The 13,002-nt window shown below is 47.5% G+C and overlaps 1 protein-coding gene across 1 annotated transcript; it reads right to left on the bottom strand.

The window, feature by feature from the left end:
- Positions 1 to 4,388: 4,388 nt before the first annotated feature.
- LOC138795143 (putative uncharacterized protein DDB_G0271982) lies at positions 4,389 to 12,260 on the bottom strand. The gene is made up of 9 exons (XM_069974114.1): positions 12,209 to 12,260; positions 7,656 to 7,677; positions 7,438 to 7,459; positions 7,296 to 7,328; positions 7,180 to 7,218; positions 7,037 to 7,087; positions 6,695 to 6,793; positions 6,312 to 6,419; positions 4,389 to 4,466 (listed from the first exon to the last, which is right to left on the bottom strand). Exons 1-9 carry the CDS (start codon positions 12,224 to 12,226, stop codon positions 4,418 to 4,420), a joined length of 441 nt encoding a protein of 146 aa, XP_069830215.1. The 5' UTR covers positions 12,227 to 12,260; the 3' UTR covers positions 4,389 to 4,417.
- Between the last annotated feature and the right edge of the window lie 742 nt (positions 12,261 to 13,002).

The following is a 13,002-nucleotide window of genomic DNA, read 5'->3' as shown; positions in this document are numbered from 1 at the left end:
CTTAAATGAGAAGCAGACTTGGCCTTCACCCCGAATCAGCGTACGGATATTCTGGAGTTAGCACACAAGTGTTCGCTGAGCTCCCATTATTAAGAAGCGGGTTACAAAATCTTGTCCAGGTGGTACAGGGTCCCGTCAAGCTGCACGCCATTTGGCCCGAAGTAGACCCAAATTGCTGGAGATGTGGGGCCTCGGAAGGCACTTTTTCACACATTTTGCTGCCCCTCTGTGGCCTTCTGGGTGACAGTGAAGGTGGTCACCTTGTCGGTCACGGGTACTCGGGAACCCTTGACTCCTCCATCACAGCAGAATCTCAGCCAAGAAGGACCGGCACTCTCTCTTGCACTTCCTTGTGATGGCAGCAAGAGCCTGCACTCCTTTCTACTGGAAGAGGACAGTGCCTCCACCTATCTCCCTGTGGCTCACTAAGGTAAATGGAGCAGTGGCTCTGACTAAGAGGCACTGCTTGTGACTGAGGGGAACAGGGAGCGTAGCACGTCCCTAGCACGAGGGAGTCATGTGAGAAGGGAAGGGGAGGGCAGGGGGAGGGCACTAGTTGATAAAGGGAGCTGGCTGGTAGCACGTGTCACCACACCAGCGTGTTGGCTGAGAGAGGAACAGCTTTCCCACCCACCCGCCCTAATTTTCTGCTATGTTTGTTCTGAGTTGTTGATAGTTTTATTTCTGATTACATTTGTCACAGCTTGGCGCAGGGGAAGGACCTTGCTGAGGGGGAAGGAGAAGGAGCGGCGAGGCCACCCGGCAGATCTACAAGGACATGCCCACCGCGTCGGCGGTGGCTTAGGCATTCCGGTGACCTCGCCACGAAGGTGTTCGAGCAAGGTCCTACCCCCCAGGTTACATTTACCTTGTTTGGTTTAAAATAAATAAATTAATAGCTGTGGCCTACCCCCACGCACTTGAAGTAGTAATGGCGTCATGTCTCATTTTTATAGTTAAGTTAGTGAATAATTATAAGTTCACCAGAGTGAAGGGGCAATGGTGTACCGTCAGTCTGAGCTGATGAGAATGGAAGACCTCACTTCTTCGCTCCACCAATCAAGTTACTAAAATCCAGATGGAGTGGTTGAAATACTGCGACACAGCGGACTATGCCTCCATTCTGAGCCTGGACCCTGACCCAGAATAAGTAATTCAGCATGCTTGCTTAGGCTGATGCTTTCTGCACCCGTTCCCTTCCCTGTCCCCCCTGCCCTCTCTACCCCTTCCCCCACCTTTTTTTCTTTTTTCTTGTTCCTCTCGTCCCCCATTCCCCCCCCCCTTCCCTTTCTTTGCCCTCTTTCTGTGACTACTTTCTGGTTCCCCCCTGATGACTAGAGATCTATATTTCAAAGAAATAAAGGTGTTACTTTGTTGCCAGGTGTTACTTTGTTGCCAGGTGTTACTTTGTTGCCAGGTGTTACTTTGTTGCCAGGTGTTACTTTGTTGCCAGGTGTTACTTTGTTGCCAGGTGTTACTTTGTTGCCAGGTGTTACTTTGTTGCCAGGTGTTACTTTGTTGCCAGGTGTTACTTTGTTGCCAGGTGTTACTTTGTTGCCAGGTGTTACTTTGTTGCCAGGTGTTACTTTGTTGCCAGGTGTTACTTTGTTGCCAGGTGTTACTTTGTTGCCAGGTGTTACTTTGTTGCCAGGTGTTACTTTGTTGCCAGGTGTTACTTTGTTGCCAGGTGTTACTTTGTTGCCAGGTGTTACTTTGTTGCCAGGTGTTACTTTGTTGCCAGGTGTTACTTTGTTGCCAGGTGTTACTTTGTTGCCAGGTGTTACTTTGTTGCCAGGTGTTACTTTGTTGCCAGGTGTTACTTTGTTGCCAGGTGTTACTTTGTTGCCAGGTGTTACTTTGTTGCCAGGTGTTACTTTGTTGCCAGGTGTTACTTTGTTGCCAGGTGTTACTTTGTTGCCAGGTGTTACTTTGTTGCCAGGTGTTACTTTGTTGCCAGGTGTTACTTTGTTGCCAGGTGTTACTTTGTTGCCAGGTGTTACTTTGTTGCCAGGTGTTACTTTGTTGCCAGGTGTTACTTTGTTGCCAGGTGTTACTTTGTTGCCAGGTGTTACTTTGTTGCCAGGTGTTACTTTGTTGCCAGGTGTTACTTTGTTGCCAGGTGTTACTTTGTTGCCAGGTGTTACTTTGTTGCCAGGTGTTACTTTGTTGCCAGGTGTTACTTTGTTGCCAGGTGTTACTTTGTTGCCAGGTGTTACTTTGTTGCCAGGTGTTACTTTGTTGCCAGGTGTTACTTTGTTGCCAGGTGTTACTTTGTTGCCAGGTGTTACTTTGTTGCCAGGTGTTACTTTGTTGCCAGGTGTTACTTTGTTGCCAGGTGTTACTTTGTTGCCAGGTGTTACTTTGTTGCCAGGTGTTACTTTGTTGCCAGGTGTTACTTTGTTGCCAGGTGTTACTTTGTTGCCAGGTGTTACTTTGTTGCCAGGTGTTACTTTGTTGCCAGGTGTTACTTTGTTGCCAGGTGTTACTTTGTTGCCAGGTGTTACTTTGTTGCCAGGTGTTACTTTGTTGCCAGGTGTTACTTTGTTGCCAGGTGTTACTTTGTTGCCAGGTGTTACTTTGTTGCCAGGTGTTACTTTGTTGCCAGGTGTTACTTTGTTGCCAGGTGTTACTTTGTTGCCAGGTGTTACTTTGTTGCCAGGTGTTACTTTGTTGCCAGGTGTTACTTTGTTGCCAGGTGTTACTTTGTTGCCAGGTGTTACTTTGTTGCCAGGTGTTACTTTGTTGCCAGGTGTTACTTTGTTGCCAGGTGTTACTTTGTTGCCAGGTGTTACTTTGTTGCCAGGTGTTACTTTGTTGCCAGGTGTTACTTTGTTGCCAGGTGTTACTTTGTTGCCAGGTGTTACTTTGTTGCCAGGTGTTACTTTGTTGCCAGGCTATATGGAGCAGAGATAAACAAAAGGTTATCAAGCAAAGAGGTGCATTACATATAGCTATTGCATAAAGTGCATAACAGTTTAAACAGTGCAAACAAGTAACACTATAAAGCCATGTTTACAAGTTCAGTATTAATCACGGCCGTTGTTTCTGATTCGCAACACAGCTGTGATTAGTACATAACTTACATTGTGCTGCAGCCAGAGGGGAATCCGGGCCGGAGTGGATATACATAGTACATATATACATACACATAGAAGACATATGTCAGTGCACACAATGGTGCGTGCAGCTCCGGTCGCATGCTCCATTGTGTGCAGCCGAGAATTTGGATGCAGGCGCACATGTCCAAATTCATGAGTTATGAAAATCATCCAGCCGATACTGTAATACTGGCCGGGATGATCTTCAGTAACACTGGCCGTGTCACAGAACAGCCAATGCTATATGTGATGTAAACATGGCCTAACTCTGTAAAGGCAAGTATAGAGTGTTAAGGTTCCCCCAGTATACAGCTGCGGGGATATAAGGCGAGGGTCACACTGCATTCACAGCCTTTCCCATAAAATCCATGTGGACTTCTACGTCCTATAAACTCTTCCTCCAGCATTATCCTGTTATACTGTACAATAATGGACGGGAGCGGAGAACCAGACGGAGCCCATGAAAGGGAATGGGGTCTGTCAGGAGTCATTCATGACTATTGGATAAGAGGAGCCTGTGAGACAGTGTGAGCCTGGACTAAGGACGAGGTGGAGGTCTTCATCTTCTCAAGTCTTCTAGATGTTTCCCGCACCAGGAATAGAGTCTAGGACAATGTATGGGGCTTAGGGGCCTATTCCACGGATCGATAATCGGCCAGATTCGGCCAATTATCACTCGGTGGAATAGAGAAAACGATCAGCCGACGATAATGTCATCGGCTGATCGTTTTAGGCCCAAACATAAATTCGGTCACCCACCGCACATCGATGCGTGGAATAGAGATGCGCGACCGACGATTCAAGCAGCATTCATTACCTAGCAGGGCTTCTCCTCTACTCTGTCTTCATCTCAGTCCCGCTCGCAGCATCAACTAGAGGGGGCCGACTGAGCTGTCACATCGTTCAGCCAATCATAGACCGGGACCGCCGCGGCCAGTGATTGGCTGAGTGGTCTGACAGCTCAGCCAGGCCGCTCTGGAGTTGATGCTGCGAGCGGGACCAGGATGAAGACGGAGCGGAGGAGAAGCCCTGCTAGGTAATGTATGCTGCTAGGACATCAGTAACAATGTCCCTGCAGCCCTCGCTAAACGATCGGGCCGTGGAATAGGCCTAGTAAAAGAGCGCAGATAGGCGCTCGTTTACATTATTGATCGGCGCGTGGAATAGGGCCCTTACAGTAGCCGTATCCCATGCAGCTGTGCTCCCCCCCTTATCTGACAATATACTGCATGAGAAATCACAGTCACCCCCAACCCAGTGGATGCCACCCCTCTACCAAGAGAACCAGGGACAATGGAAGGATCAGCCATACTCACAGCTTACTCCACGACGGCCGGGCGGCAGCAACAGCAGAAGATGGATCTTATCCTAAGAAACAAGAAGCAGGAGTAAGCTGACGAAGCCTGAGAGATCCCGGGTGAGGAGCGCACTGACCGACTCTCCAGAGAGCGGCTCACATAGGAGGAGACCTCTGAGGTCGCCGGCCATATGAGCGGCCGTGCCGGGTGCTGCAGCTCCTCCTGATCCGGGCCCCATAGATCCCACAATACTAGTCTATCCTGAGGATGGGCCGGCAGTGTTAAAGCTTTTATACGTGACGTCCTTTAGCCTTAGGCACACGTGTCAAACTCAGGGCCTCCAGCTTCTACAAAACTACAATTCCCATCATGCCTTCACAGTAAAAGCTAGAGCTTGGCTGCCTAGGCATGATGGGAAGTGTAGTTTTCTTAACAACTGGAGGGCCGGAGTTTGACACCACTGAGGATCTCATGTCTGTCTCTTGGGGCAATAGTGGAATCCTGCTCCGTGCCTACTGGTGCCCATATAACTGGTCAGAACATGACAATCCCTCTAATGCTGTGGCCCCCAACCTGTGACTCTTCAGCTGTTACAGAACTACAACTCTCTTCGCGCCCTGACAACCTCAGGTGCATTGTATTCCAGCCTGAGACTCTCCAGCTACGTTCCCATCATGCCCTGACAATCTTTGCCTGATGGGAGTTTTAGTTTTGCAGCAGCTGGGGAGCACTGCTGTAATGGATCCTATACCCAGATGGTGGCATTGTGCAGCAGGATATCCCCATGACTGGCACCACTAGATGGCGCCTGCAGACAGGTTTGATACTAAAGGAGTAGTTAAAAAAAAAAATAAATAAATAAAAATCAACTGGTGCCAGAGATTTGCCATTTGTTTATTTAAAAATCTCCAGTCTTCCAGTACTTAACAGCTGCTATATGTCCTGCAGGAAGTGGTGTATTCTAGTCTAAATAACTAACAAAATGGTGCTCAGCAAAATGAGGTTACCAGGTTCTATGAAAAAACACTTAAAGGGGTTATCCAGTGCTACAAAAACATGGCCACTTTCTTCCAGAGACAGCCCCACTCTTGTCTCCAGGTCAGGTGTAGTTTTCATTTAAGCACCATTCACTTCAATGGAACTGAGCAGCAAAACCCTGCCCAAGCTGGAGATAAGAGTGGTGCTGTCTCCAGAAGAAAGTGGCCATGTTTTTTGTAGCGCTGTATAACTCCTTTAACACAAAGCCACTAAGCCCGGTAGACGCGAGGTTAGCCCCACAAGGGTATAAAACGTAACTTTTTATAAAGTGATGTTTATAGAAGTGTGAAGTAAGACCACCAGACTGACCGCCCCATCATACACTGTATATCTGCCTATCAGGTGCTAATAGAGATAGTCTGCGGCTCACACAGTGTTGCACTCTCTATTAGCACCTAATAGGCAGATATACACAGTGTATGATGGGGCGGTCAGTCTGGTGGTCTTACTTCACGCCTCTCAAAAAACATCACTTTATAAAAAGTTATGTTTTATATCCTTGTGGGGCTAACCTCGCGTCTAGTGGGCTTAGTGGCCCTTTGTGTTTCAGTGTTCTCTCCAGTCTGACACAGTGCTCTCTGCTGCCATCTCTGTCCATGTCAGGAACTGTCCAGAGCAGGAGAGATTTTCTATGGGGATTTACTACTGCAGTGGACAGTTCCTGCCATGGACAGAGGTGGCAGCAGAGAGCACTGTGTCAGACTATAAAGAATACACCACTTCCTGCAGAACATACAGCAGTTGATAATCTCTGGCACTTTATGGCATCAGTTTATTTGAAAGAAAAAACGTTTGGTGAACTCCCCCTTTAATGTCTCCTCTGGGGGCAGTGCGGTGTCATCTATGTGTCTGTATGTTGTGTACTCCATCCACTTACATGGCCAGACGTCTCTCTCTTCTCTCGTTCTTCCGAGCTTTACGCTGGATCCTACTCTCCATCTTCCTCTCAGCCTCTCGCTGCTTTTCCAGCATTTTTATCTTCTCCCTATTGTACATAACACACAAATCCCCTTATATGTAACTATATAAAGAGCGGGAGACATTAGGACTCTGTACATTTACTGTATTATACACAATCAGGGGTATTCCAAGACTGAGGGTTATCCCTGGTGCACGGCACAATATGCCCCATGACTGCCACCACTAGATGGCGCCTGTGTGCACAGACAGGTTTTATATTAATGTCTCCCCAGGGGGCAGTGCAGTGTCTATATGGCGGTGTCATCTATGTGTCTATGTTGGTGTACACCATACACTTACATGGCCAGACGCTTCTCTTGCTCTTCCTTTTTGCGAGCATGACGCTCCATCTTCTTGTCCATTTTGAGCTGCCTCTCAAAATCTCTTGCCGATTCCTCCCTAAAACACAAATCATTCTATAACACTACAAAGACCAGGAGACATTAGTGGGGGGTCTGAAATCAGAGACCCTCACTGATCAGGAGAATGGGGTCCCCAGTTCTGTGAATGAATAGAACAGGGTACATGGAGCTGACCTTAGAGAACCTTCTAGAAACCCATTCCGGAAGGTTCTCTGCTCTCTAGCCCCAGTGTAAGGGGAGCGCACAGTGTGATGGCGGATAGGAGAGGGTGGGGTCCTACCTGATGGGACGGAGGCGGGGGATCCAAAGGTTCTTTTCTATGTAGCCATCACTGGTAGAGAAGAGAACTGTGGTTAGGAGAACAGAACAGAAATGGAACCTACAGAAATTATTCTATATCCATATATGAGGAGTCCGCCATACCAGAAAACATGAGGGGCCGAGCGCACCGCGGAGATCCATCTGCAGGAGAAGCCATGGTAAGAAACATAACACAAGTCTCCACAACTAACACAGAAGCCGCCATATTTGTTACTCACATCTCATCCGGTCCCTCGTCCTCATCCTCAATCCTGTTAGAGGGAAGAAGAGAGCGAGAATAACGGAGCCGCCCTCACATCTCATCTCTAACTGAGGTAACAACGGCCGCCAGAGGCGCAACCAGAAGGAAGACTTACTTACCAGGGTTTGTTGTCATCTACAGCTAGAAAGGAAGAAACACAGACGAGATTTACTAAGATATTCAGTATAAGTGACATCCAACCCTTCCACCATGATGGTGGGTGAGGGGGGGGGGGGATAGAGGGTAGCGGAGAGGGTGGCAGGATGAATAGTGGCAGAGAGGGTGGCAGGGTGTGACAGGATGGTCGGGGTAATAGCAGGGAGATGGAGGTACTTACATAGCAAGACGCTTTCTGCAGACTATAGGGATAAAACAGGGATAAGTGAGTGCAGGAAGCATTGGGAGGTCTCAGTTGTTTCATTGTATTAGAGATACACACATATATACAGAGGGGTATATACATATATAATAGATACCTCCTCCATATCACTGATAGAGATTATATACATACACATACATTGATACAGAAGAATATATACACATTTATCTCTTTCATATCACTGATACATATATACACACACAAATATACACAGTGGGAGACGAGGTTTGTAGAGTCGGGCAGGAGCACCAGTCAGAGACGGGGACAGAACTATATTCTAGAACACGGAGGCTCCAATTTATTTATGAAAGTAAAAGTAACACAGCAGCTACAGGGACAGATATAAGACATCCTGCTCTTCTGACCTCTAACAGCTATACAGGAGAGCGGCCACAATACCCCCCAGGATGTCACCTCACACCGTACAGGTCAGAGCTCCGCACACCTCAGCCTGCCCCCTCCCAGGACAGATACGCACACAGCCTCCTCTTATTATTAGGACAGTGATGAGCAGTGGCCTCCTACTGCCTCCTCTTATAAGGCCAGTGATGAGCGGCGGCCTCCTCTTATAAGGCCAGTGATGAGCGGCCTCCTCCTCTTATAAGGCCAGTGATGAGTGGTGGCCTCCTCCTGCCTCCTCTTATAAGGCCAGTAATGAGCAGCCTCCAGCACCTGTGCTGACTTGGGCCAGACATGAAAACCTGGACTGGCCAGAAGGGAATGACAGGCCCCACTACCATCCTGCCCGTCATTCCATACAAATCCAGGCCGGTCTCCAGCCACTAGCAGGAGTCCCATAGGAAGTAGTTTGCTCTGGGTCCTCGGCCTTCCTGGATTCCTCCATCTCTCCCCCAGCTTTCCCAGGATGAGACATGGACTGGAGCCAGGTGCACATGTATGACAGGTATCAGGGAGATATATAGCCATCCCCGACCACCAGTCCTCTCACTGTCTCACTACATATATATATACATAGTTAGTTTTGCCAGGACTATCCTGATTTTGAAGGCACAGTTTTGGCGAATTAAAGGAGAACTCTGTCCAAAAACTATTTTTTTTTAATGTTATTTCATTAGCAAAGTTAGATGAATTCCTAATATACTCTAATTATGGGAAATGCACATATAGGGGGAGATTTATCAAACTGGTGTAAAGTAGAATTGCCTTAGTTGCCCCTAGCAACCAATCAGATTCCACCTTTTATTTTTCAAAGATTCTGTGAGGAATAAAAGGTGGAATCTGATTGGTTGCTAAGGGGAACTGAGCCAGTTCTACCAAATTCCTAATACAGCGGTCCCTCAACATACGATATTAGCGTGCCTTCACACCTACCGACTTGCAGCGTAAATCTTGCTGCAAGTCTGTCAGGTCCTGGCAGTTCACTGTCACTACATACATGCAGCGGTCTGAACGACCACTGCATGTATGTAATTCTGCCGACCCCTTAACCCCTTCTGCTGCCTGGCTCCCGCTGCGCTCCAGCTCTGTATACATTACTTGTCTCTCGTTGCACAGGGTCGCAGCGTACTGCTCTCCTGCCCGGAGCTGGGGGTGGAGGGCTACTCAATACACTGGACAGAACTTCTGACGGAATCGGGTGGCCGGGGGGGGGGGGGGGGGATTTTGGTTGATGATTGCACTAGGGGTTTCTGTCAGGGCGGGGAGGCAGGTAGCTAAATTTTGGGCAGAAAGGCACAGGAATGGCCATTACATGTAATTTCTACATATACTGCGCCCCCTGCTGGATGCTGAAGGTATAGACTGGGGAGTCATGACGTCACGTTTTTTTTAGAGCAAATGTAGCCTGTCTGATCGAAAAAAATTGTGGGGAATAGCACTATATGTTATATATATATCGCCCTATATGATATTTATATATATATATATATATATATATATATATATATAGCACTATATGTTATGTACATAGCCCTATATGTTATATTTATTTATTTATTTATATATATATATATAGCCCTGTGTGTGTGTGGGGGGGGGTCAGATGGGGTAGTGTGTGGAGGGTCAGGTGGGGTAGTGTGTGTGAGGGGTCTGGTGGGGTAGTGTGTGTGGAGGGTCAGGTGGGGTAGTGTGTGTAGGGTGATCAGGTGGGGTAGTGTGTGTGTGCGGGGGGTCAGGTGGGGTAGTGTGTGTGTGGGGGGGGTCAGGTGGGGTAGTGTGTGTGGTGGTCCGGTGGGGTAGTGTGTGTATGGGTGTGGGTCAGGTAGTGTAGTGTGTGTGTGTGTGTGGGGGGAGTCCGATGGTGTAGTGTGTGTGGGTCAGGTGGTGTAGTGTGTGTGGGGGTCCGGTGGGGTAGTGTGTGTGTGGGGGCGGGTCAGTTGGAGCTGTGTGTGTTGGTCAGGTGGTGTAGTGTGTGTGGGGGTCCGGTGGGGCAGTGTGTGTGGGTCAGGTGGTGTAGTGTGTGGGGGGTCCGGTGGGGTAGTGTGTGTGTGGGGGAGGGGGGGGGGGCAGTTGGGGCTGTATGTGTGGGTCAGGTGGTGTAGTGTGTGGGGGTCCGGTGGGATAGTGTGTGTGTGTGTGTGGGGGGGGGGGGGTCAGTTGGGGCTGTGTGTGTGGGTCAGGTGGTGTAATGTATGAGGGGGTCCGGTAGGGTAGTGTTGGTATGTGGGTGGGTCAGGTGGTGTAGTGTGTGGGGGGGACCGGTGGGGCAGTGTGTGTATGGGGTTGGGGCTGTGTGAGTGGGTCTGGTGGTGTAATGTGTGTGGGGGTCCGGTGGTGTAGTGTGTGTGGGTGGGTCCGGTGGTGTAGTTTGTGTGGGGGTTCGTTAGGGTAGTTTGTGTGGAGGGGTGGGTCAGTTTGGGCTTTGTGGGTGGGTCAGGTGGTGTAGTGTGTGTGGGAGGGTCCGGTGGGGGTAGAGTGTGTATGGGGGAGGGTCAGTTGGGGCTGTGTGGGTGGATCAGGTGGTGTAGTGTGTGTGTGTGTGTGTGGGGGGGGGGGGTCTGGTGGGGTAGTGTGTGTATGGGGGCGGGTCAGTTGGGGCTGTGTGTGTGTGATCAGTTTTAGAGTGGTATTACATGGGCCGATGGGGGCCCGATAATATCTGTAAACTAGAGCCAATCTGCTAGATCGTCGCTCATTACTGATGTTCTTGCAGCCCTTTTTTAAACTATATACATTACCTATCCACTCTCCAGGGATGCTTCTGCGGTCCGCTTCTCCCTGGGTCCCGCGCGCTCTAGCTTCAGAGTGGCCTGTCAGCTGATCGTGTATTTATTACATGGACTGATAATCGGGCGGATTCGGATGATTATCGTTCCGTGTAATAGTACCCTTAGTTTTAATTTTATTCAGACTATACGCCTTTCGCTGAATTCCTTTTAAAAAAAATTGGCGTACATGGCGGACAAGGATCCCTACCCCTGCCCTATACAATGATAGAGGGGGGTGTATATGATACCTCCTCCATATCACACATAATACCTGCCTGTATACATATATACACACCTATATAATGATACAGAGGGGTGTACACATATATACAGTATACAGTATATCTCCTCCATATCATACATAATACTTGTCTGTATATATACACCTATACAATGATAGAGGGGGGTGTATATGATACCGCCTCCATATCACACATAATACCTGCCTGTATACATATATACACACCTATACAATGATACAGAGGGGTGTACACATATATTCAGTATATCTCCTCCATATCATACATAATACCTGTATGTGTATATACACCTATACAATGATACAGGGGGGGGGGGTGTATGCATATATGATATGTATAGCGGGAGCTGCACTCGTGCAGATAAGTTCTTGTGGGGGGTGCCAGCAGTGTGTACAGCTATGTAGACAAGGAGAGGAATAAACCTGTCTGTTTGATTTCATCTGGAGTGCCGTGGTGGTTTACCTTGTCTATATCTATATCTATCTATATATCTATATATATATATATATATATACATTTATACAATGATACAGAGGGGTAGTATAGAAATAAATATATAATAGTAGATACCCCCATCTATATATACCTGTACAATGCTACAGAGGGGTATAAATATATGTCTATATATATATATATATATATATAATATATATATATATATATATATAATGTATGTACCTATACAGTGATAGAGAGGCATATATATACTTATACAATGATCCAGAGGGTGAAAGAAAAAATAATAATATATACATTTATAACAGGGCAGCTCAACAGAAATAGAGGGGGAGACCACCAGGGGGCAGCAACACAAACACACAGCTGTTACAGTACCTGGGGGAAGATTTATGGTGCTGCACTATACTAGGATTCTGCTTGTTGCCCATAGCAACCAATCACAGATCTGCTTTTACTTCTCACACTGCTTTGGTAATATGAAATATTGGTTGCTATGGACCTGTGATTGGTTGCTATGGAGCTGAGATTGGGTTTATGTGATGTGGTTTGTGTGTGTGATGGTGGCAGCGCCCCCTATAGGCTGACACATGACTGCAGTGGACACACAGTGTGAACAGGCTCTTACCTTCATATCCAACATCATGCGTGATCTGTATTCCTCAATTATATAAGAACACGAGAACCTGAAGAAGAAGCCAGAAACCTCTTATTCTATGGATCTACTGGATCTCCAACAAATGTAAGTTCTATTGGGAGAGATTTGGGGGCGCAGGGGGCTCAGTATAGGGCGGGGGAGGGGCAGAGGATGGGGGCAATAAGGAGATACTTACACTACGACTCCTACTCCAACTCTGAGGAGTTTCGAGCTCTGCAGCAGCTTATATCACCTAGGTGATGTCATAATGTGCTGCTGAGGTCACTCTGTGATGTCACAAAGGCCTACATTGTGCTGGGGAGAAAGCAGAGAGCCAATCAGAGAACAGATCATTGCTAGGTGTGATAGATAGATAGATAGATAGATAGATAGATAGATAGATAGATAGATAGATAGATAGATAGGAGATAGATAGATAGATAGATAGATAGATCGGAGAGAGAGTACCTCTTTAAGGGCATGTTCATACTTCATCCTTTGTGGATTTGATGCTGCCGATTACATCTATTGAAATAAATAGCTAATAATCGCAGCATGAAATCCAGAGTGCAGTAAGTACATTTGGCTGCATCCTGACCATTCGCCTCCATCTGTGAACCAGTGCTGTGTTCTTGCCCCCCGGGTGAAAAGTTGCCATCCTGCCCCTTATATTGCTGGTTATTTGGTAGTAGTATACAACCGCCCCGTATATTGTTGGTTATATGATAGTAGTATACAGCCCCCGTTATATTGTTGGTTATATGATAGTAGTATACACCCCCCCC

This window comes from Dendropsophus ebraccatus, chromosome 6, assembly GCF_027789765.1.
Source record: "Dendropsophus ebraccatus isolate aDenEbr1 chromosome 6, aDenEbr1.pat, whole genome shotgun sequence".
NCBI classification, from domain to species: Eukaryota; Metazoa; Chordata; class Amphibia; order Anura; family Hylidae; genus Dendropsophus; species Dendropsophus ebraccatus.
Note: the sequence above shows the minus strand (reverse complement) of the source record. Positions and strands in the feature narration are given on the sequence as shown.